Source organism: Cotesia glomerata, linkage group LG2, assembly GCF_020080835.1.
Source record: "Cotesia glomerata isolate CgM1 linkage group LG2, MPM_Cglom_v2.3, whole genome shotgun sequence".
Lineage (NCBI taxonomy): Eukaryota > Metazoa > Arthropoda > Insecta > Hymenoptera > Braconidae > Cotesia > Cotesia glomerata.
In genome coordinates, this window is record NC_058159.1 from 25543720 (window position 1) to 25568108 (window position 24389).

Consider the following 24389-nt stretch of genomic DNA (forward strand, 5'->3'; position numbering starts at 1 on the left):
TATTTCCTTGTATCTAGAAAATAAAATTACTATTATGCTCTAATTATATTTAATGATATCCGGAAAGGTCGGAATAAATAATGACTTCATATTAGATATAACATAATTATGACAAAATAATTACATTTTACTATAAAGATAATTCGCTTCAAATACTTGATATAATATATGCATATTATTCACCACTTAGCGTGTCATGGTGTCAATTTAATAATTAAATTGCGTTGTTTCAAGTACGTGTAATGTCTCTCAATTTTATGTATATTAAAGCATGACATTGCTGTAAAATTAACCATTACACATAATTGCTCAGTTTTATACCCGTTTATATGCTTAATCATATCTTTATGACTAATACAATGGAAAGCTAATGAGTAAACGCGAAGAAATAACAATTTATTAAATATAAATATGAACAATTGTCTTTCAATTAATTTAAAATAAATAAACAATGAATACTCACGTAAAGCTCCGAAATTGATTATTAAACCTTATTGTTATGACAACAATAAATATTTTAATTGAATAAAAATATTAAACTTGAATAAACAGAATTAAATAAATAACAAACAATAATTATTAAATTCATTGTTCTGTTTGAGGATTATCACATTTAATTATTTTTTTAAAGTACAGCCGAATATCCTGAAATTAAAAAATAAGTATTATATTATATATTCAAAAAATTTTATTACAACCTTTAAAAATTTAATTTTACCTCACTTGGTGATTTTTGGTATCGGTCTTTTGATCGCGACGATAAAATAACTTTTTTCAAAGTTTCTATTGTAAATTTATGTATCTTAATGACTTCTTCTGCATCGTGTACAGTAGCTTCTTCGCGTAGTTCCGATTTAGCTCTTGCCTATTTTAAAAATCAATTTTAATGAGAGTTAATAATTAATACTTAAGGGGTTACATGGATTCCCTCCGGGAAAAAATGGCCTATTTTAAACAATTTTTTTTTTAATAAAAAAAATGAAATATTTCATTCAAACTTTTTACTGTCTTAAAGATATATATTTTTATTGTCTTAAAGATATATGTTTAATAAGGGATTACTAAAATTAAAAAAAAAATATTAAAAACTCCGCTAATGTGACGTCATTTCCGGCGTGCCCTCTGAGAAAAGATGCATCCGCGTGATCAGCAGAACTCCTAGCAGGATTATTTGTCGTGTAAAACAAAAAATGTGTGCTTTAGTTAAGACTTCAAGCTAAGTCTTGAACGAAAGAAAAAAAAATGAAAATTGGATTTTAGGCAGAGGTTTTTACAAAAAAATTAAAATTTTGGTTACAATTTCGCAGCATTTTTTTTAAAATAGTTGTAATTGAAAAAAAAAAATCTTTCGTTCAAGACCTTGTAAATTATATCTTGAAGACCTGTCTAAAATTTCATCAAGATCGGTTTTGTAGTTCTCGAGAAATCGTGGGTACCGTCTTTGAAAACATAGTTTTGAGAAAAACGCGTTTAAAGTTTTAAGTGATAATACAATATCGCCTTGAACGCGCAACTTTTTAAAACTGTATCTCCGAAACTATTATTCAGATCGATTTGAAACTTTAGGACAATATTTTAGAGATGTTGTAGAATTTAATAAAAATTAATAAAACATTAAAGAATTAGAATTATTACACATTATTAGAATTTAATAAATCATTAAAAAAAAAAAATCGATTTTTTAAAACCGTGAAACCCATGTAACCCCTTAAAATAAATATAAAAATACCTGAGTAAGACGTATTAAGCTTTCAAAATGTTTATTATGACAAAGCAATTCATGGAAGTAATTCTTCTGTTTATTCTCAACAAAGTAATTTTTTAAAACTATAGCAGAAGCTTCGGACAATTGAGCTTTAATCTGCCTAGCATACGCAATATATTTCTGCAATGTTACTTTAGAAATCAACTCTAGACTAACTGATTTTTTTTCAGCTAAAAATTGATCTTGATCATTTATTGATCTTTTGCCATTTAAAATTTGAGTAGCTTTCAAAGCTTCAAAACTCGGACCTGGATGATCTAACATCAAAAATATCAAATCGAACCTCGATAAAATGACTTTATTAATATTCAAGTTCTTCTCAAATGTCTTCATGTAATTATATTTACCATCTATAGGCTGAGATGCAACAACAATCGACGTTTTTACAGCAATCGACCGATTAATCCCGAATCTCTGTACATACAAACTCTGATCTTCCATGACTTCAAAGAGGTCCTGAGACTGTTTTAATGATAATTTTCTTAACTTATCAATCACACAAGAGCCTCCATCAGCCAACACCAGTGCTCCTGATTCAAGAGTAGGCTCTTTTTGTTTCTTCTTTGCTGGCTTTACTTTAACCCCCAACAAAGTATTGTGCGTCAAGTTAACATAGACACCTTTGGGTGCAACCTGGGCACAAGTTCTACCTAACACTGACTTACCAACTCCCGAATCGCCAAAAAGAAGAACGTTAATATCGCCTTTTATTTCTTCACTTTCGCTTCCTCCCAATAAACTTAATAGCAAACCAGCTTTAACCATATCATGTCCGTAAATTTCAGGGCAAAATAATTTTACTAATGACGAAAATATATCAGGTTCTCCTCGAATTTTATCGATGATACTATTATCATCTTCATTTAATTCTAAAACGAAAGCTGTATCAGGCTGTGGAGTTTTAATTACTGACACCGCTTCCAAGTAAAGTGATTTGGTAGCCAACAATTCTCCCTTGTATTTTTTGAAAGTTTTGAGTACTCCAACAATTTTTACATTGTCAGTAAGTGAACAAGTATTAACCAAATCACCCAATAATTTAACATCCAGCATCTTCAATGTCTGACTATTACCATGATCATCCTCAATAGGAGCTAAATACTCCAATTGAATATATTGTAAAGCTATTGATTTAGTAAAAGGCGAGTCTCTTTGAGCTTTAAATTTACGCTTGCCACAATTCTGACATCTTCTTGGAGGCGTATAGTCTCCGTTTACCTGTTTGACTGTTTCTATCCTAAAACAGCGAGTACATAAGAATAGTAACCACTCAATTTGATACTTAGGTTGCTTAATTTTCGTAACTCGACCGTGTATTTCCAACAATTTGTCACATAATTCTGGTAAATCATCAATAGACTCGCCTGACTCATAATCAAATACTTTGACCTCTAATTTCGGTAAGCATACCGAGTTAATAGTGCTATCTTTAAATTTTTTTTCGGCTACGCATTGATACAATGCAAGTCCCAAACAATTTAAAGTTTCTGCCGGAGAATTTTTAATGTTTTCTTTAAAGGTTTTCCATTTACTCATAAATATTTCATCGTCGTAAAAACGTTGGATGCTTACGCTAAATAAGCTTGCTTCAGTTGAAGAATCTGCGTAAATATCAGAGTTTCTAACCAAAAATTTTATTGAAGCATCTATTTTTTTAATAAATTCTTCATCTAAATCAACGCCTAAATTAAACACAATTAAATCATTACTATTTATACTTTAAGTTATAAAATTTCACTACTGTTGGACTGCAATTTTCCGTATCATAAAAATTACTAATCGGTTAGTTTATTACCTGAGTCAAAATATAATTTATAACCATAATAACGTGATTCAAGTTGTTTACTAAGAAAATAAACATCAAGATGTTTATAATTATCGAAAATTTCTTTCATATTTGATTCTCGAGCAACTAAAAAAATTTTTTTATAAATATGAGAGGTATGAATTGAAAATTTGATTTGGATGAGTCAATTATTACAAACCTTTTTGCTTCTTAACGGCTGGCTCGCTAGAATAAGCGTCAAAATTATCACCTATTGCATCAATTGCTTCCATTTTTAATCTTGGTATATTACATAATTGCAATGGTGACGCTGTTTGGCAACAATGATACATTTTTTATATAATTGCTACAATTAGATGTTTGAATTACCTAGTTGATTCCAAGAAAAACAATTGAAAATCACAACTAATGCTTTGCTAGATGTCACTAGTGGGTGATGAAATGATGAAAAAATCAAAATTTACGATGGTATTAAATTATGAAACTGAAGTTAGCTGAAAACTGTCAATTTTTTTTAACCAATTAATTTTAATAAAATGAAACCGCTTGTAAAAATTTCCACTAATAATTTTTTTTTTTAATTTTCACATGTGGAATTTCCTTATTAAATTTTTTTCATAATAATTTGATTGCTATAAAATTCTAAAAAAATTTCTAATGTCTGTCAACTTCAATGTTATTATTTAATTTGTAAATAAAATAATGTCATTTATTGTGGTAATAAATTTAAAAAAAACATGCAGACATCTGTCAATTTTTTAAAATTTGAAAACAATGAAATTATCAAATAATTTAATTATTGAGAAAAATTCTATAATAATGCCTCCATCTGGTGGATATTTATTTATTTTGTTGAAAGCCTTATTGCACGCCTCATAGCGCGAAGCGCGTGAGATTTTGCACGCCTCATAGCGCGAAGCGCGTGAGATTGTGCTTTATACTCGACTCGTCAAGGTCAAGCAATTTTGTGATCTTTAAATGCCTCTATCACAACCATATTACACTTATACATTAATATAAAGATGTACACCGAAAAAACACTTAAATTAAACCATCTTTTACTTTCTAAAATCATTTCATGTTGCTATTTTGAAAAAAAAAAACGTTTTGAAAAAAATTTTACGTGGACGTCCGGATGTCACCCCATTTTGGATGTACCAACGATTACTCCCGAACAAATTGATATTTCAAGACCGGATCTTTTTTATTAGTTTAAGAATTCGATAAACTGGGTCCGTATTTCATATCAGTGGCCTAGCTGACGTATTTTTTTTTTTTTAATTGAATTTTTATTAAAATTCACTACGATACAACCGTACAAAGCCAAACGAACTTTTCTTGTTTGTCACGTGAGAACTATGGCGCCACTTGATGAAGCTAGATTTTTATAGACTGCGTGCGCATATGACAAGAAAAAAAGGCGCCGATATTTAAAAAAAAATAAAAAATACTCTGTAAGAAATTGCTTAGTTATAATTTTTTTTTTTTAATCAATTACATAATTAATTTTTTTCTTAAAAAATGAATGAGCGTTATGAGGCATGCATTTTTGGATTTTCCAAACTTTTTAGACTTACTGTAGTAACTATACTTTGAAGATAAGAGACGGACTTTTCTGGTTACAAATTTTTTTTCAAATTTATTTTGATTTTTTTTTTATATGATATTTTATAATAGTAGTTAATGCTTTTTATTACGCGTATTACTTGATTATTATCAATTATCTTTATAATTTCTATTTAAAATTATTAAAAATAATCAGCACAAACTATAGCGACCCAGATTTTTAGATTTTAACTTTTTTCTTATGTAAAAAGCGGACGGCCAGAGACTAAATAATATAAGGATGCATGCTAATCTTATAATAGATGGGAAACTACAGTGAAAAAAAGATATTTGACAGCTTGCAATTACACACGCCAGGCGGCGCAAGAATAACTTTTACATGAACTATAGCTTAAAGGGGATAGTTTGCCACCGGAAGTGTATTAAATTAAAATTGTCAATTTTTATTATAATTACAAAAAATACTGAAATCCGAACAAAAACAGTTTCACTGTAAAAAAATCGCGCCAAGTCCACGTTCATAAGGCTATTAAGAAAAAAAATTTTTATTTCTTTACAAAAAGATATAAAATAAAAAATTAAAAAATCCAAGTAACCGATATGGTTGTATATGATTTTTGGACATTAAAAAAAATTTTGTTGTAAATTTAAAAATTAAAAGAAACAATTTTGGAACGTACTTGGTGTGCGTCATTGTGTACTTCAATTTTTTTTAAAAGTCCTAGTAGCTATCTACTAGGACTAGATTTTAGGAATTTCATAAAAAGTGAAATATTTCGTAACCACGCACACTAAATACGTATGTTTTGATGAAAGATTTGAGCCACCAGCGAGTATTGAGAAACCAGAAGAAAACCCCGAGAAGAAACCAGATGCAGAAGTTAAGCCGGTCAACAAGAGTGCTGATGACGCCCTTATATGCATAATTTGCTATAACGAAGTATTGGGGGTGCTGTTCCTGCCTTGCAGACACATGGTGGGTGGCTTGTACTAATAGTGGCTTGATAGCCACCTTAACTCAAACTTTTATTCAATCTATTGCCGAAATTTGTAGCCAACTTGATGAAAAGAGTTGCAAATCAAACGTTTTTACTTAAGTTGTCTACAAGTTACACTGCATTTGACGTCAAGATTTGCAGTACAAGTATTTTATCCAAATTGTAGTAAAGTTATAGTACAGTTGAAAGGAAATTTAACCAAAAGTTTGGTGTTAACTTGTATTCAAATTGGGGTTGTAGATTTTAGTCAATTTGTTTACAACTGTTGTACTATAAAAATTTACCGCAAACTTGATGTCAACTTAACTGTAACTGCTGAAATCCAACTACTTTTAACAGGCGAGACCATCTTTTTCTCGCTTTGCTCTCACGGAGTTCAACGGAACTATCTCTGTCGCACTCCCAACAGCAGAGCAATTGCAGTTTCGATTGGTTTCACGAAACGAATGAAATTTTTGAAAAAAACGCTTTGTGGTGAAATAGTTTATTAAATTATCTATTATCTCTAAAAACGTTTTTTCAAAATTTCCATTCGTTTCGCTAAGCCGATTGAAACTGCAATCACTGGTCTCGGCTGTTAATCAAAGCATGGCTATCAGGATCCTTGTTTAAATGAAAGCATTAGATTAAGCTAAATAAAATGATACTGAAGTTAATAGACATCTGACAATTTTTTAAAATTTGAAAACAATGAAATTATTAAATAATTTAATTATTGAAAAAAATTCCATAAGTAAAAATAAAAAAAAATTATTAGTGGGAATTTAAAAAAATATTTTTTTTTTCTCAAAATTAATTTGTTAAAAAAATTAAAAAAATTTTTAGATGTTTGCTGATTTCAATATCATTAAATAAATTGAAAATTAGATTAAGTACTTGAGTATTCTCATTAATTAAATAAAGCGATAAAATATTAATAAAATGCATTTACATACCATAACTTACAAATAAAGCTCTAATTAAATACACTTGACACAGATAATAAAGTAAAGAGATGTTTTAAATAATATTAATCAGTGGAATGTCACATGGTGTCAGTTTAATTATTAAGTTGCATCATTTCGAGTACACAACTCGTCTTTTACTGCAACATTCATAAAAACTCATACGGCTATCACGCAATAAAAATATCACACATCTCTGCTTTCCATAATTGTCCTCTGATACATATGATTACATAATCTTCTCATACATAGAACATAAAATATATACAAGCACACAGTGATATTATTAGCGAAGTATGTAAGTACTATAAAAAATATAAATAGTAATTATTAACTAAACAATAATGACAGGAATTTTACATTGATTATTTAATACCATTCTGTAAATTATTTATTTATTTATATATTTATTCTTTTGCCGGTATATTATCTAAGAAAAACATATAATTCAATAACAAGCATAATCATATTTAAAATTGTGTAATCCGCTAGTAGATCCTCAAGGTAACGACTACTAATTCACCGCCAACACAAATAGGAGTAAGTAACCGAGAACTTTGTGTCCGAGAAATCAAGAGAGTATGTGAGTAGTCAGCTTAGTGGAAACTAGCGTCGATTATAATGAAGATAATTTTACTTTTAAAGTTCTAAAAGCTGCCTCGTTTATTTCTTCTCAAGGACTTGTAACGGATCTTCATACGAATTGCATATATTAAGCAGTAAATCGTCGAGTTCTTGAGAAAATTTTCATAATCTGCTCATTATCTTATCAAGGAACAAATCATTGATTTTTTTTAATCTTTATCAACATGTAACACCTTTAATTATTAATTTTACTTAATATTAAAAAATGAATCTAATTAAAAAAAAAAAAAAAAAAAATAGCTACACAACTCAGTTATTTTTTTTTTAATTCTAACTAAAGAATAAATATTGACAACTTATTTTTTCAGTTCGTACTTATTGATCTTCAATATCTTGAGTATTATTCCAATGGCATAATACATCTTACAAGACATGTACTGTACCACACCTACAAGCCAATCCCGGTTCTAATTGACTAAGAAATATAGTAAGTATTGAGCAGCCTTTCCCCAAGACTAAGACCAAGAGCATCAAGGTGGATAGTAATAGACAATAATAAATTGCTTAATCATCCAATAAAGCTTCCAACTTCCAACTTGCAATTTGCAACTCGGTATTGATGTCGCTCAATCACTTGTTTATCTCCTTCGCCCGTTTTAGCGCAGGTATGCTAAACAACAAGAAACATAAATTATTAATAATTACTACAAAGCCGATAAGTAATACAGCTCAAAAAAATAAACATACTTAATAAAATGTTAATAAGAAATTAAAATAAAAGTGAAAACCGGATTTGTGATACTTATAGTTGGGATTCTCCAGATGTATTTGGTAAGTACTACTTTTCTTCCTTTGTATTTATATTTATTGTATCATAATATTTAAAAATTCGAGTAGAGTAATACTGTTGAATTTCTCTGAGTAAAAATTGAATCTTATTTTACAAATTATTTTTTATTTTAGTATTTTACTCTATGCTTAGATTTTATGTTTAAGGAAACTTAATATTTAGTTGAAAATATTTTCGAAAGGGAAAAGTAAGTCCTACCTCTGTTTTATGACCCCGAATACTTGGGTCACACAAAGGACTCTTTTGCTTTTCGAAGTTGTACATATGGGTGATTCTCTGTAAGGATGTTTTTTGCTGTCCCAGGCATTTTTTTATTAAAAAAATTGTTATTTTGTTACTAAAAAAAATTTATTACGAAAGTAAAAAAACATTTCTATCTGGAGCATTGAGAACTAAAATGAAATAAATTTTGGTTTTTTTGTTATAAATTCGTAAACCACCGAAATGTCAGTCCCCTGGGCTGTCCCATTCCCAAAACTAAAACTTTAAGATTAAATTTTAAGTTATTCGTCAATAATATATAATTTGGTCCATAATGTTTATAAACTTGATTAGTTAACTAACAATCTTCTTTAATAAAAAGTACCGAAAATTAATTTGTTTCATTAAATTCATTAAACCAAAGTTCGTCCCAGGCATTTTAAGATCAGTCCCCTGCCAGAAGTTCAAAGCCAAAAAAAAAAATCCAGTGTGTTATTTTACCTTTTGTAAGGTTTATAAGGATCTAACTAGCCTTGAGTTAATAACCATAGGGCTGTTAGCGCTTTATCGCCATTTTATTTAGTATCAAAGCACCGTTTGTGCTGGAAATATGTGTCTGGGTCATTTCAAAACTCAGTCCCCTGGCAGCTATTTTTATTTATAATTTATTTATAAAATTGGATCCATAAGTCTTAATATTATTCTAATTAATGTAAACATTCATTGAGAACTTGAAAAGTTGAATGCATTGAAATAGTTTGCTTGATTTTTCTCAATTAGATAAAAAAAGCAGTCCCTTGTCATGTTATATGGCAAAAGATACACAAATATCGAAAAAGCAAAAATTAATTCGGCTGTTTATTTATTATGATTAAGCTGATAGTTTTGCAAAACTACATGTAGCTCTTGTTAATTTTTTTTCTAATAAAATCAAAAATAATTTGGTCGGACAATTTTTTACAGATTTAAGACGTCCTTACAGAGAATCACCCATATATTTTTAGTCAAACATCTGTAATTTTACGATTCTTAAGAAGAGGCTTAGACCTCATTGTAAATGTTTCCTATTAGTTTTTAAGTTAGTACAAACCGATTCTCTCAAGCGTAAGGACGCTTCTCGAAAACGTAGTCTTTTAAATAAAGACTAAATATATGAATATTAACCGCGGTGTATTTCATTTATAAATATAAAACCTTAATAATCACGATTACCTATTCATAACTTCCAACATATACCAATATTAATGATTTTATTCCTTTTCCAGATGAAATTCTATCTGCGCGTCACCATAACGAGCTTCAGGCCCTGCTGGCATATGAAAACCCCCTGGTCGTTCAATTTGAGTCCACGTATGGCTTGCTGTCTTCTCTTCCGTTTCTATTATATTTTGCAGCCCTAGTTATTCATTTACTTGCTTACTCACTCGCTCACCCAGCCCCTGATGGAAAGAGATATGACACAAATGTGTACGTAGCATGTATCCAACTTACAGACACCGCACCACGTGTGCACACGCTTCATGAAAGACATTATTTTATAATCCCCATCCCTCTTCCGTATCCCCAGGCCCTATTTTTTGTCTCGGACATATAGACATATGTACGAAAACAATTCTACTGAATTGGTTGCGCGCACGAGATTTTGATTTTTATCAACCTTTTATTTACAGGCTTTACTTGCGATAATAGCTACGCAAAGGGCCCAGGTTCGAATCCACCGAAGGTTAAAAAATAACCAAGTCAAGTTTTTGGGAAATTGATTTATCACAAGATTATGTTGTGAATTATGATCAATGGTATTAATATCAATGGGAAGAATATGTATTTAAGATTACATACTAATATTAACTGTAAAAGTATTTATAGATTGCTTGAAATGGAATGAAGAGAATACTCGACTTAAAAGCAAAATGATCGATAGACGCAAGCGTTTATTAGTCTAGAGTGTTGAGTACACTTGTTTGGCATCACAAACTGAGACCCTAAAACGTCAAATTGAAGGGTGTAAAGTAACGGCGTACCAAGTCACGTAATAAGTTTGCGTGTTAAAACAACTTTTAATAATTAAGAGAGTGTAAGTTTATATATTAATGTGACTTAGTAATCACGATCTAAGTAAACAATTATCCAACACGATACTCATTTACATTATTTCTTTTTTAAATATTTAACAAGTGTAGAAATGAAATTAGGCCAAGTTAACATCCAACAACATTAATGATTAATAATAGTACAATTTTTAATCATTAAATTCTTACTATTATTTTAATTTTAGAAAAAAGAGACGTATAACTTTTTTTTAAATTTTGTTCATAAATTACAGATTGTAAAAGCAATATTAATTATATTTATGATTGATAAGTAACATTACCGTGCAATTAATCGAAGTAACTAATTATTATAAGATTATTTTACAGGCACTGTATCGCTTCCAGTAATTATTACGTAATTAAATGTTACCTTATAGTAGAATTATCTCGACGTTATAAAAATTGTATCCCCTTGGGAATTAATATTAAAAATTTTAATAAATTGTTACTACTTATTACTAAGTAATTAGTCATTATTAAATCTGTAATTTAAAATTTAAGCGAAAGGAAGAATTCTAAATTGTTTTAATTCTATTACATAATAAGCAATGAGTTAATGACCTATTTATTGATTAGTAATTGTTTACTTGTGCTGAGAAAAATTTTCTTTTATAAATAGCTGATTCTTTGAACTTTAAAAGTAAATAAAATAAATTTTTTATAATAAAATTTAGCTTTTATAAAAATTTTTTTGTCGACTATTATAATTATTGTCTTCACATAAATTATAAAAGTATATTTTACCATCACGTAGTTTAAAAAATAGTACGGAAGTATTTCAGTTCGCCTGATCTCATTATTAAATTTAACTGTCAGTTATTGACACGTGGTAATGGTTATTAATAATCATACATACACAAATATACAGAGATTCATTTCAACGAGAGTCACGCTCACTGGGTCACGCATACGTTAGACTATTCATTTATATTTTTTAGCGACATAACGTATGCATTTAATATTCCGCTATGTTACAGTGAATGTATAATAGTTATAGTTATAATAATAGTTACAGTAACATAGTAATAAAGGTAACTTAATGAGAATTTGATGAAAGTACGTGTGAATTCCTTGCATTTAAAATGAGACAGTGATTTGTATATTTAATTCACAGGAAGTAACAATGCTCAGCTCTATTCGTGATTCGCATAATCACGGATAAAGTGATAGTTTCTACACGCGAGCATTCGCATGCATGCCCTTCTTTTATTTTATATACAATACATCTATACTATATATAATATAAAAGTACTATACGGTGAATAGTATGAGATCCTCCCTTATTCATTATTGGGACTTTTTACGAGTTTGTTTGTGTGCGTTTATCCGCAAGTTAAACAGGGGACATGAATTCTTGTCTATAGAATTAAATTGTACAATTATTCACCTATACACACACACTCACATTCATACGTATATGTAACAGTTAAATTTATTACGACACACTAAATAATGAATGAACAAAATAATGTCAAATATATACGAGCGAGTTTAATCATATGACTCATCCGCCAATATCTTAATCTCCTCCTCAAAGAGCAACCAACTAAACAGTCTATCTATAATAAATTCAGTATCCGGCACTGTATACATATAATATACGGATACATCGCTTTGATATAACACATGTTTGATAAAATCAGGTTTGCGACAAAAAGATTTTAGATCATTTTCACGGATCACATGCGTTGTCATCTTCATCTGTCGTCATTATTTAATCTCTTCTTCTTTTTCATTTATTTATATATATTTTGCACACATCCATATATTCATTCTTAAACAACTCATTAATGATAGCTTGACCTGTACTCAATTAATGCGGTCTGTTTTCTTCTTGAAATTGTGAAATATAAACAAAAATTCTAGTTTAAAATTATCCATCAATTTTTTTTCATTTTTTACACATCTGAAATTAATTAAAAAAATATTTTGAAATCATTTTTATTAATTACAGGTTGAAGATATGATCTAATAAATGAAAATTCAATGATCAATTGAAGTTATAGAAAAATTATGGAAAAAAAGAAGCTTTAAATAGATCAAAAGAGTCAGAGAAGATAAAACCAAAAAAACTATCAATTCTAATGTGTTATCAAAAATATATATAGACAGATAGATCAATGGACTGACCTCATTCTCATTTTATTCTACACTTAATTTTCTTTTTTTTATTTTATTAATTTATTTATTTTTCTTCTTTTGCTCAATTCCGCCGACTCGCCTCTTATTCTCATTCTAGTTTGCGTTAATGTGTACTCATACCCCTTCCTGATGTTATTGTGTGCAATAGTTGAATAGAATAGAACCCGTAGTACCAGCACACACATATGAGACTTAATTCCTCTTTCACGATTCTATTTCAGGAGCCCACGAGCTCTACTCATATATACCAGACCAGATACCAATATTTTTCCATATACTTTATTAGTATATTTTTTAGTTGTATTAGTAATAGTGGCCCAGTAGGAAGTTGAGCGGAAAAATAGTATTATAGGCGCGGCCTTTGGTAATATACAATGATGGGTTCGACAACCACCGTTGTACCTTCTAAGGTACTAACGATTGCGCTTCATTAAGTACATCACATTATTTTTTTATGGATGTTAGAAAACTTTAGACCTTCTCAATAGTTCAAATCGTGTAGAGAAAGAATCTAAAGAAAAAAAAATAATTATAATTATTTTTAAAATATAGATGAATTCAAAAGTTTAAATATAACAATATATTTATAAATATGACTTACATTAAGTCGTAGTAAATTTTCCATTACTTCCTGAAGAAATAAATTGTAAAAATATTTAATTTAATAATCTTACAGAAGTTTTTAATTAAAAAATATTTAATTCTTAAAATAGATAATGAAAATTTAATTAAGATAAATTTTATTATGTTGTATAAAATAAAAAAAATAAAAAAAACAGCAAGTTATAATTAGAGATGAATTGAAGGATGATTAAATCAAGGTATACACAAAACACAAGCATCGTCTGTATACAACTTAATTCTACAGCAGATCTTATTGATCATACCCGAGGTTTGTACTAGTAATAAATAAATTAAAAAAGAATGTTAGAAAGATCTTGGATCGCTGATGATAAGCTACGCGTGAGCGTTAGTTATTAACTAATTAAAAAACACATTTACTTCATTTATTCTCTAGCATTTCAGTGCATCAATACTCACAAAACTAGGTCAAATTATTTTTTCCCATTTTCAACAGCATATTTCACTCATATGTTTCCCTCGTTTTTACTTATATCAACATCTTGTCTTCCCCCCAGTTAGCTGTTGCTCTTAGTCTCGGGTGAAAAATTATGGACAACGTGCAAGAATGTCAAAGCGGTGTTTTAGAGTCATCATATCACCCAACTCGTGGATCGTCTACTCAATGCTGTTCCTTCATTCTACGCAGTTGATTTTTTATTGGTTAATTGGGAAATAAATGAAGTCAGTGTACTCTCAAGATTCCCAGCTTCTATTTACTGAGTATCAAAGATTAAAGATCCCCAGAATTTAAGAAAAAAATTCAGTGAAAATAATCGCATAATGTCAATAGTTAAATATCTTTTCATTTTTTATATCCTTCAATTATGTTTATTTTATTCGCTCTTCATCTAAAAAATATTCTTATTTAATGTGTGGTATGATACGGAAGCTGAGGAATAATGCGTCATGCTTATGCTTATTAATTTTATTACTAAGGACGAAGACTAATGAATTACACAGAATAATTTATATACACATAAAAGTGTAATAATAAGTAGGAAGATTATTTTGTTAATGTATAAGTAAATAAATATTATATGATGATGATAAGTATTATGTGTTATATTGAGTTGGAACATTTAAATGGATAATATGACACCAGTGTTTATCGTTTAAAAATATCTATTCAAATTTTGTATGTCATACACATGCTTTTAAACACGATGGAGAAAATTTAAGAAATAATAACTTCTTGATAAAAAATATAATGGAACAAGAAGAAAAGATAAAGACGTCGAGGTGAATAGATCAAGGTGATTGTTGAGTTGACAATAGAGAATAGAGAAGAGAAGAAGAAAAATCATTTTTAGGACATATTAAATATTATTTATAAACAACCAACATTACACATGCAAGCCACGTATAGTAATATATTATTTATGAAGGATGTTAAAAAAAAAAAATTAATAATAAACTTACGTAATTATTGATTGTATTGGAAATGTAGATTTTTATACAAGTATATACAGTAGCTTATTACTGTTGCCACGAATTTATCGCTAAAATTGACTCACTATTGATGCAATCTTCGAAAATATCAACAAGTCATCCAGCCTACTTAACTTTTTTAGCGAACTATTGTCATATTAGTCATCATTTTCTTCTTATTAATAATGTATAATTTTTTTTTAAAAGTGGTGACTAATTCTTGAGAAAATATTATTTTATTTGCTAGATGAGGAAGCTAGATAAAAAAAAAATAATAATAATAACGTCATCAAATCTCGGCAGTAATACCAGATCCCAGTGTAATAATATCACAGTATAAAGCTTGATTTATTGAGTTTATTTACCGGTAAAGACATTGAAGGCCACGGTGAGTGAGTTGCTGGCAAAATTCCACATAGTAAACTTCAATCATCCGAGCATTTATAATAATAATAATAATGGCTCGGATATGTAGACATCTGGAAAAAATTTTAAATATCATACAAGTCTAGGATCACATGCTTGAATTACTACCGGACAAATGGTTTAATAATCATTAGATAAATCGTTCCATTGATTTCTTTTTTTGGAGGGCAGGTTCATGCTTTATTATACTTCCTTATAGATTTTTTTTTTCTTTCTTCTTTCGTCCCTTCATTTATGATCTGAATCATGAAATATAATAGGGAGATTCTGAGCCCAAACTAAAAGGTATTAAAAATGAAGCATTAATAAAATTAAAATAATAATAATATTTTTTGCATTATTCGTAAATAAACTTCTTTAAATATCTAAGAATTTATATTTTAAACTTCAAAAGTATTATTTTCTATCAAAATATCTACAATAAATGATAAAAATAATTTGAAAAATAAAAAAAAATTTTTTTGAAAATTTATGAAAATGTTCCACTTTTTAAAAGAATTTTTCAATATGTTCTGCCATTTTTTTATAACATAAATTCAATATTTGAATAAATATGTAATTAATGGTGTTATAAATTTAGAATAAATAATAAAAAATTAATTCAGTTTTAATTGTACCGATATTTTTTTTCGCAATCAATTCTTAAAGTTTTTTAAAAATAATAATATTAGAGTTATTAAATTGATTATTTACTTGATTGATTGCTCTCTTATTATTATAATCAGTAATAAGGATTTATTTACATAAGCAATAAATTGTCACAGTAAATTTTCCTATCGAATAAGCAAAGACATAAGTAAACAGAATAGAAGGCGTAACTCTAAAGTTTCACCGATGATGTTGGTGTAGTTGATGATAATGATGATGATGATGATGACGACGATGATGGAGTAGGGAGAAGAAATAGCAAGCTGTTATGAGCATACATAATACATAATGCATAATATAAAAACATAAAGGACTAAAGCCTGTAATGGAGTGAAAAGGACGGCGACAAACACAATAATAGTAGGGTGCGAGAGAGTGAATTAGGAATAGAATGGATAGAAGTAGAGGTAGAGATAGCATGGAGCAGAGGTATACCACTGATAGAGAACCAGATAGAGAAGTGAATATGAAGAGAAGAGAAGAGAAGCAGAAGAAGGGGCAATGGTAGAATATGAGGGACGACGCCTTGTTGAACGACGCACGACGACGATGCTTCGCGCCTTCGTCAGTCAGTAAAAACGCGGACGTCCAACTGCATGGACCAGACCGATTTACTCTTCGGCAGATTCGTTGACTTTACTTTTAAATCGTGAGATCATACAAGTTAAGTAACTGTACCGCCCTGGCACAAGCCCGGAAAACTCTAATAAGATCACCAAGTTTAAGAATAGCTCGAGGAACATTTGAAAATACGTTTATCGTATTTGTTCCAAGAAAATCTTAAACAAAAATACAAACTGTTGAGTTTTTAGCAGTGGGTGTGTTTTAAAAGTTTGTTTTTAAATTGTTTGTTGTTGCTGCTAAAAAAATAAATCATTCTTATTACGCGATGTTGAGGCAGGTAGCGATCCTCCTGGCTGTGTTGGCGGTCGCCTCCGCGATCGACCAATTTCGCGAGATATTCCGGTGGAACACGATGGACATTGTGTGGCCTTCTGAAGAAATACGGACCAAAGTAATTGACCGCAACGAGTACATACCTGAAAACAATGCAATTGCGGGAATAAAATTCTGGAGAAAACGAATGTTTTTGACAATACCTAGGTGGAAGCACGGAGTGCCAATCACTCTTGGTGTGGTACCAGCAGAGCCTCAAAACCGAAACTGGTCACCGAAAATTGAGGCCTATCCGTCGTGGGATATGCAGGCTGTAGGGGACTGCAGAGCGTTTCAATTCATCCAGAGCATGGAGATCGACACCGAGGGCAGAATGTGGGTCCTGGATACCGGTAGAACAGCCACGATGACCACTGAGGCCAAAGCCAGGTGCCCGCCACGATTAGTTATCTTAGACATTGAGAAAAACGGTGAAGTTCTCCGCAGTTTTCCCTTCCCGGAATCGGTAACTGCCGCTGACAAAGTTTTTCTCAATGACATCGTGCTGGATCACACTGACGGTGGGTACGCTTACATCTCAGACACCAGTGAGACAGATCCTGGTCTGATAGTCTTCTCGTTGCGTGAAAACAAGTCCTGGAAAATAAGACACGAGTCAATGAAACCAAAATCAGAGGCTATTGGTTTTTCGGTGGCACGCACATGGATAACATCGCCGATTCCCATTGATGGAATTGCATTGTCACCTGTTGACGCTCCTCAGCGTTACGTTTACTACTCACCATTGTCAGCATTTAATTTATACGCTATTCCGACTTCCGTTCTGAAAAACAACACAGAAAATGTTGATTCATTTGTACGTGATATTGGACGGAAGAGTTCACAAACCGACGGTATGATGATGTCAGCTTCTGGTGTGCTTTATTTCGGTCTTCTTGCTGATGACGCGGTCGCCATGTGGGACACCAAGAACCAGCCGTCATTCGTCACCGGGCAGAGAATCATTTCCCGCGATCACGTACAAATGCAATGGCCAGACACTTTCGGGTTTGATGAAGACGGTAACTTGTGGTGTGTCACTAACAGCCTCCAGAACTTTATCAACAACAGGGTAGACCCCTCTGTGGCCAACTACCGGGTTATTAGGATCTCCACCGGCTACAAGAGCTACCAGTACCACGAGGACGGCACAGCACCCCCAGCTTTGGTAATAACCGGTGGTGCTGCCGATCATGTCGCCTTTGCGATGGCCACCCTCATCCTGGCTATTCTCACTTTAGCTCTTAAATAGGAAATATAAGCAGCTAAACTTTTTACAACATTTGCGTCGTCATCGTCACCAACGAGCAGCTGCAGTTTCATGTGATCTCCGTAAAACATCACTGATACTCGGTCGAGCTTCAATACATCTTATGAACCGTGCTGCCGTCCAGTTGTGGATAGTTAATCTAAAAATCTAATTATTAATTCATAATTTGAATATTTATAATTCAATATTATTTATAAAATAGTTTGGATGTATAAGAAGCTAAAATTCAAAAGATAATTTTAAAAAATTTATATTTTAAGATTTAGTTTTTTTTTATTTATTAAAAAAAAAAATTTTTAAATATTCTTATGAATTTTATCTTCTTAAATGTATAATACTAGCCTTGTTAATAATTCAAGCGTGAAAAATTAAGGTGGTTTTATTATTATTAAATTTTTACTTCTGATGTTTATTAAATCAACGTCCAACCTATGATTATAAATAGGTCCACTTTGCACAAATAATTGATAGAGTGCCAGAATAAAATTTATCCAGTTGCTGTTTGAATTTTCTAATCTAAAACACAACATAAAAATTAATTTGTTTATTGTCATAATTAAATTTTTTATTTATTTAAAACTGCTGTTATTATTTTCTCATCCGATAATTCAATTACTTGTAAATTTAATTAAGAGCACACGGTTCATGGACAAATATTCTCGAATATGAGCCAAAGTATCAAGGTACATATTACATAATTGCGATATTCGCATAAATTATAAAAAGATAAATAATATAATTATAATAATAATTTCAATGATAATTATAATTAACAACAATAGTTGATAATATTTTATTATTAATTTAAGTAAGAGTTAGAAAGTAAATGTGTTGATAAGAGGTATAAATAAAAATAATGAAAAAAAAAAAAACATTAACTGGTAAATGTCCGGTGAATTATACCGCAGATTCTCTCACAATTGTTCATGCTCGCGCGCAACCCAAGCAACCGGGACGGACAAAAACACGCACAATGAGCTTGTCCTAGTTTTGTTTAACGTACAAAACACACTACGCACATTTTAGTAGATGGAATACCGTAGAGTTGTCATTTGCGGTTTTACTCTTTCTACTTTGCGACACACCCGGGGGCCCATCAACAGTCTTAATCATTTTCTTCAGATTAATTTTTGTCTGCAACTAAACAATACGCACCCTTTGTTTAATTTATATAAAAAAAATGAAATAAAATTTATATTTGTATGAATTAGTGTGTACATTTCTTCTCAATAAATTTTTATTTTAATTACCATGATACTAAAAGTAGACATCTAATAATTTATTTACAAGTAAATAAAATAAATTTCTATCTTTAAAAATTTTCACATTTCTATTCTCCAAATGATCCCGTCTAATAACGTGTAATTATAATTAGTCTGTAAAAATTGTCTGATGGTCACAATTTTCAGTATTATAAATTACAGTCCTACTTCATCAAATATATAATTAAAATTATTTATAAAAAAAATTTTTTGCGTTTCAACGCTTCATATCAATTCCTTTCTCTTTTACTTATTTTTTACTTACGACGAGCATTCGTCACACAACATGACAGCAATGCTGATTAATTTAATTAAAATAATACGTGCCGTTAACAATAGAATTTACTTAGAGATTAACTATTATTTAAAATGATTACCCATCTATCAAAGGTTCAGCAAAGAACGTAACGAATGTATCGTAAGTAAAGTATCCAAGTCAATATACACACACGGTAAAGATTGCTATCTATTAATACAGCTGATTAAATTTTCTTGCGAATTTGTTATTCAAATTACCGTGTCCTTGATTATTTCTGTGTCATTAATTTAAAAGTTAATCATAGTTGATATTATTTTCAGCTGAAAAATAAAACCATTAAACCTAAAAATATACAAGTAAAATAGAATACTATTAATATATTTAAAACTATAAGATGTCATTGACGAGGTAAGCTGGATTTTTATTACCGTATAAGCGTATAATTAACTCTCATTGAACTGGTAGTATAAGGAAAAATCCAAACTCAATAGAAATAAATAAAAGACGTCAACTATCAATAGTGCCTTCAATGAATTGAATTGCACGCCTCATAGTGCGAAGCGCGTGAGGTTGTGCTTTATACTCGACTCGTCAAGGTCAAGCAATTTTGTGATCTTTAAATGTCTCTATCACAACCATATTACACTTATACAATAATATAAGTAGATGTACACGGAGAAAACACTTAAATTAAACCATCTTTTACTTTCTAAAATCATTTCATGTAGCTATTTTGAAAAAAAAAACGTTTTGAAAAAAATTTTACGTGGACGTCCGGATGTCACCCCATTTTGGATGTACCAATGATTACTCCCGAACAAATTGATATTTCAAGACCGGACCTTTTTTATTAGTTTACGAATGCGATGAACTGGGTCCGTATTTCATATCAGTAGCCTAGTTTATGTATTTTTTTTTTTAAATTAAATTTTTATTAAAATTTATTACGATATAACCGTACAAAGACAAACGAATTTTTCTTATTTGTCACGTGAAAACTATGGCGCGACTTGATAAAGCTAGATTTTTTTAAAATAAAAAAATACTGTAAGAAATTACTTAATTATCATTTTCTTTTTTTTTTATCAGTTACACAATTTATTTTTTCTTAAAAAATGAATGAGCGTTATGAGGCGTGCACTTTTGGATTTTCCAAACTTTTTTTTTTCTTCTATTCATTATTCATATCCTAAAAAAATGGCAAATATAAATGTAAATAAAAGGTAAATTATGTTGGATAATGAATAGTGTGTGGCCTCGTTCTGATGAGACATTCAGGTGTGGTTTTTGATTAACAAGATACATGACACACGATCAATGATTTCATGGTACGTACGCAGAACATTAATTGAGAACCAAGACTCCTGTTCTGCAGTATCTAAGATCTCACTCTTTATTACACATCAATCTATATATTTATTTATCATATGTATATATGAGGATCCCGACAGCTTTTAATTAACTTGTGTCAGTCGACCACGATATTGAAGCAAGTATCTTTGAGATCAAATATGATTTAAAGTAGTGTCACTTCAATAATACCTATGTCTTTATTATTAGCACTTGTGTAAATTCATTTTATTATTTTTTTAACTGGACATCTGAAATTATATAATGCGCAATAATTTTTTTTTGTTTATCTGAAAATAAAAATATTTATTGTTTTTTCGAATACGATTCTTAAATAATGGAATTATTATTGATAATTGTTACTTGACAATTGTATGGTTACATTGTTAAAATCTGTCGCAACTGCAACGCAGAAGACGAGAAACAATGAGATGAATTGAATTGAAAAAAAAGTTTCAATTTTTTAAATGTTTTTTTTTTTTTTATATCAGTAAATTTTCAATTGAATTAGATTAAAATGAATTAAAATTTATTTACCGTCTTTTTATTTTTATAATTATATTAAGTATCGTATTTTATAAGTAAACAATGTCAAAGATTATATTGAAATCAAAAATAAAAATACGTGTAATTGTAAAAGTGTAAACTTAAATAAAAGTAAATACAAACTATGAAATTCAAAAGCGTATATTTATTCATTTATGTATGTATTCAAATTGAATTATAAAATTCTAATCATTCAAATGATTCCAATCTTTAGATTTAAAACCGTTTGAAATTACATAATTGTTTTTCTATTTTTATAATTTACTCGCCTTATTCAATAGCAAAAAATTACTATTTATTGATATTTTGTAATAACTACCAGCAAAAGCAATGAAATTTGCTATTTGTTTTTTTTTTTCACTGTAAAATTTTTTTACGTCGAGATTATTTACTATTTTTCTGTATATAAATAATAATAAGAAAGATTTTTAATTAAAATTGAATATTTTTTTTCATAGCTTTAAGGAATTTATTTTATTGTGTGAATTTGCATTAGGAATCGCACTGTGACTAACACTTATAGACACGTCTCGTGACTTTGGCGTGAATAATATAATATAACGTAAGTAGTTTCAAGGAAATGAAAAAGTTTTATGACGGCTATATTTTAGCAATATATTTAATTAAATATATTGAAATTCGTTGTTCTTGAAATCTCGAATTAGGCTTTTCCCTTTTGTGTTTAGTCGTCCTCGAAAAACTAATAATAATTTTTCTGAACGTCTCATGGACTTTGTTTATCCCAAATCGGGTTTTTCATGGAGAAAAAAAATCATTGAGCAATAAATTAGTCAGTGACTCATATATTACTCATTTCGTAATTTCACTAATGCTTTGAGTAAACAGTATAAAGGTCATTGACATTTACTTATCGATGGTTAAATGACTTTTGCGTAATAATTTTTTCTTCGCTAAACCTCAATGACGTTTGACCTGAATCATTTTTACACCTGCTAATTTTTTGCCTAGGTCAATTATTTATTTTATTATTGAATGCACCTGATATTTATGCGGTGTAAAATAAAATAAGTGTTATTAATACTCGTGAAATTTTTTATAATCATGATAGAAAATTTAATCTTTGATTATTATCACACACTCTTACCACTGAATGTTTTCAGTAATATATTATTAATCATTTAATAAATTATTTTATTGCAAATCTTCACTGACAAGAATTCATTAACCGGTAATAAATTTATTTATCTGGAAACAAATCAGCTATTTATTAAAAATAACTAATTATTTTTTAAGTTTTAATAAATATTTTTTATGAAGAAAAGCATATTCACCAACAGTTAGTATTTATTGAGAGTTAAAAAATATTTCTTAACATAATGAATTTTTTTTTTCGCATAAATGTTTGCTTACGGTGCAATGTAAAGATCATTCATAAATAAATAATATACGCTTCCCACAATTTTGACATCTCTTCATAGGTGTATTGTCTGCATTATTCACCTATTTTCATAACCACCTCATAAGTATATTAATGCATTAATTATGACAATGAAATCAGCAGACATCTGACGATTTTTTTTTATTTTTATTGCAAATCGATCATGAAATAAAATATTTTAAAAAAATTTGACTTTGTAATTCTATCGAATTTGAAGGTGAAATTTTTTTATGGTAATTTTTTCATAATAACTTAGTTGTTACAAAAATCTTAAAATTGACAAATATTTGTAAACTAAAAATTTTAGAAAAAATTATCTGCTATTCAATAAATTATTCAATTATTTATTTTCTAAAAGAGCGTATTTTCCGAAGTTTTCATTTATTTGAAAAAAATTAATGAAATTTTCTACAATCGTGATCTAAAGTATGATACAGAAGTTAGCCGACGTTTTTAATTTTTTGATTTTTTTAAAATCATTTAATTAGTACTACAAAATATTTTTTAAAAATTGCACGTGTAGTTTCTCAAATTTTTTTACAGATGAAATTTTTTTTTCTTATTTTTTTGTAATAATTTTTTTAATAAAAAAATTTATAAAAATTTTTAGATGTCGGTTAACTTAATTTTCATATCTAAAGTAATCTTAAAAACCACTATTTATTGTTCAAACGGTTTAAGACCGTAAATTATAACTGTATTAACTTATTAAAATTTTAATTACCTTCATTAACAATTGATTTCAATCATTAAATATTTTTACCGGTCTTTCGAATCTCGCATCTTTCTACTTTCTTTGTAAAGAAAAATAAAAGTGTTAAAAACTGACTTGCGTGACTTTCACCTGCGCCGCCAAGCGAGTAATACAGACACTAATTACAAAAATAAACATTATCCAGTTGGTTGTGATGTTTTTTTTGTTATTGTTAGTTTATTATTTTACATTACCACAATAATTACATTGAAATTATTTAACCAAAGTAATAATTGTCATTTATTATGAAATACTTGTAATATTTAGCGGTGACTATTGATAATTATTAATAATTTATTGACAAAGATATAAATTATTGGTAAGTAGAGGTTATTTTACCAACGTATATTATACGATTGATATTATTATTAAATAAAACTATAATTTTAGACAATGTCATTATTTCCTGCCTACGGAATTTACAACCCATCGAGTTCATTAGAATTTCCAGAAGCAAAAACAATAAATGAATCGAGCGCAAGCTGGTTAACGAACTCCAGTTTTCAACCAGAAATAGTATCTGGTCCGCGGATTGTTATTTTATCATCAGATTCATCGGA

At 29.2% G+C, this 24389-nt stretch overlaps 2 protein-coding genes and 2 long non-coding RNA genes across 8 annotated transcripts; 2 read left to right on the plus strand and 2 right to left on the minus strand.

The window, feature by feature from the left end:
• Window positions 1-585: 585 nt before the first annotated feature.
• On the minus strand, window positions 586-3660 carry LOC123259082 (DNA helicase MCM8-like). The gene is made up of 4 exons (XM_044719349.1): window positions 3561-3660; window positions 1730-3447; window positions 719-865; window positions 586-645 (listed from the first exon to the last, which is right to left on the minus strand). Exons 1-4 carry the CDS (start codon window positions 3658-3660, stop codon window positions 586-588), a joined length of 2025 nt encoding a protein of 674 aa, XP_044575284.1.
• Window positions 3661-7432: 3772 nt separating this feature from the next.
• LOC123260029 lies at window positions 7433-11247 on the plus strand. Of its 5 annotated transcripts, none has more exons than XR_006508373.1 (4): window positions 7433-7642; window positions 7705-7870; window positions 8013-8475; window positions 9961-11247. It is a non-coding gene; the product is annotated as an uncharacterized LOC123260029 (long non-coding RNA). The 5 variants fall into 5 exon arrangements; XR_006508375.1 differs by having other exon boundaries at window positions 7438-7870; window positions 8013-8131; window positions 8226-8475; XR_006508376.1 differs by having other exon boundaries at window positions 7445-7870; window positions 9961-10491; window positions 10562-11247.
• A 1271-nt stretch (window positions 11248-12518) lies between these two features.
• On the minus strand, window positions 12519-14363 carry LOC123260030. Its single transcript, XR_006508377.1, has 4 exons — window positions 13969-14363; window positions 13529-13558; window positions 12916-13438; window positions 12519-12691 (listed from the first exon to the last, which is right to left on the minus strand). It is a non-coding gene; the product is annotated as an uncharacterized LOC123260030 (long non-coding RNA).
• Window positions 14364-16584: 2221 nt separating this feature from the next.
• On the plus strand, window positions 16585-19466 carry LOC123260028 (protein yellow-like). Its single transcript, XM_044720950.1, has one exon. The coding sequence runs from the start codon at window positions 16943-16945 to the stop codon at window positions 18239-18241; it is 1299 nt and encodes a 432-aa protein (XP_044576885.1). The 5' UTR covers window positions 16585-16942; the 3' UTR covers window positions 18242-19466.
• The last annotated feature ends 4923 nt before the right edge of the window (window positions 19467-24389 follow it).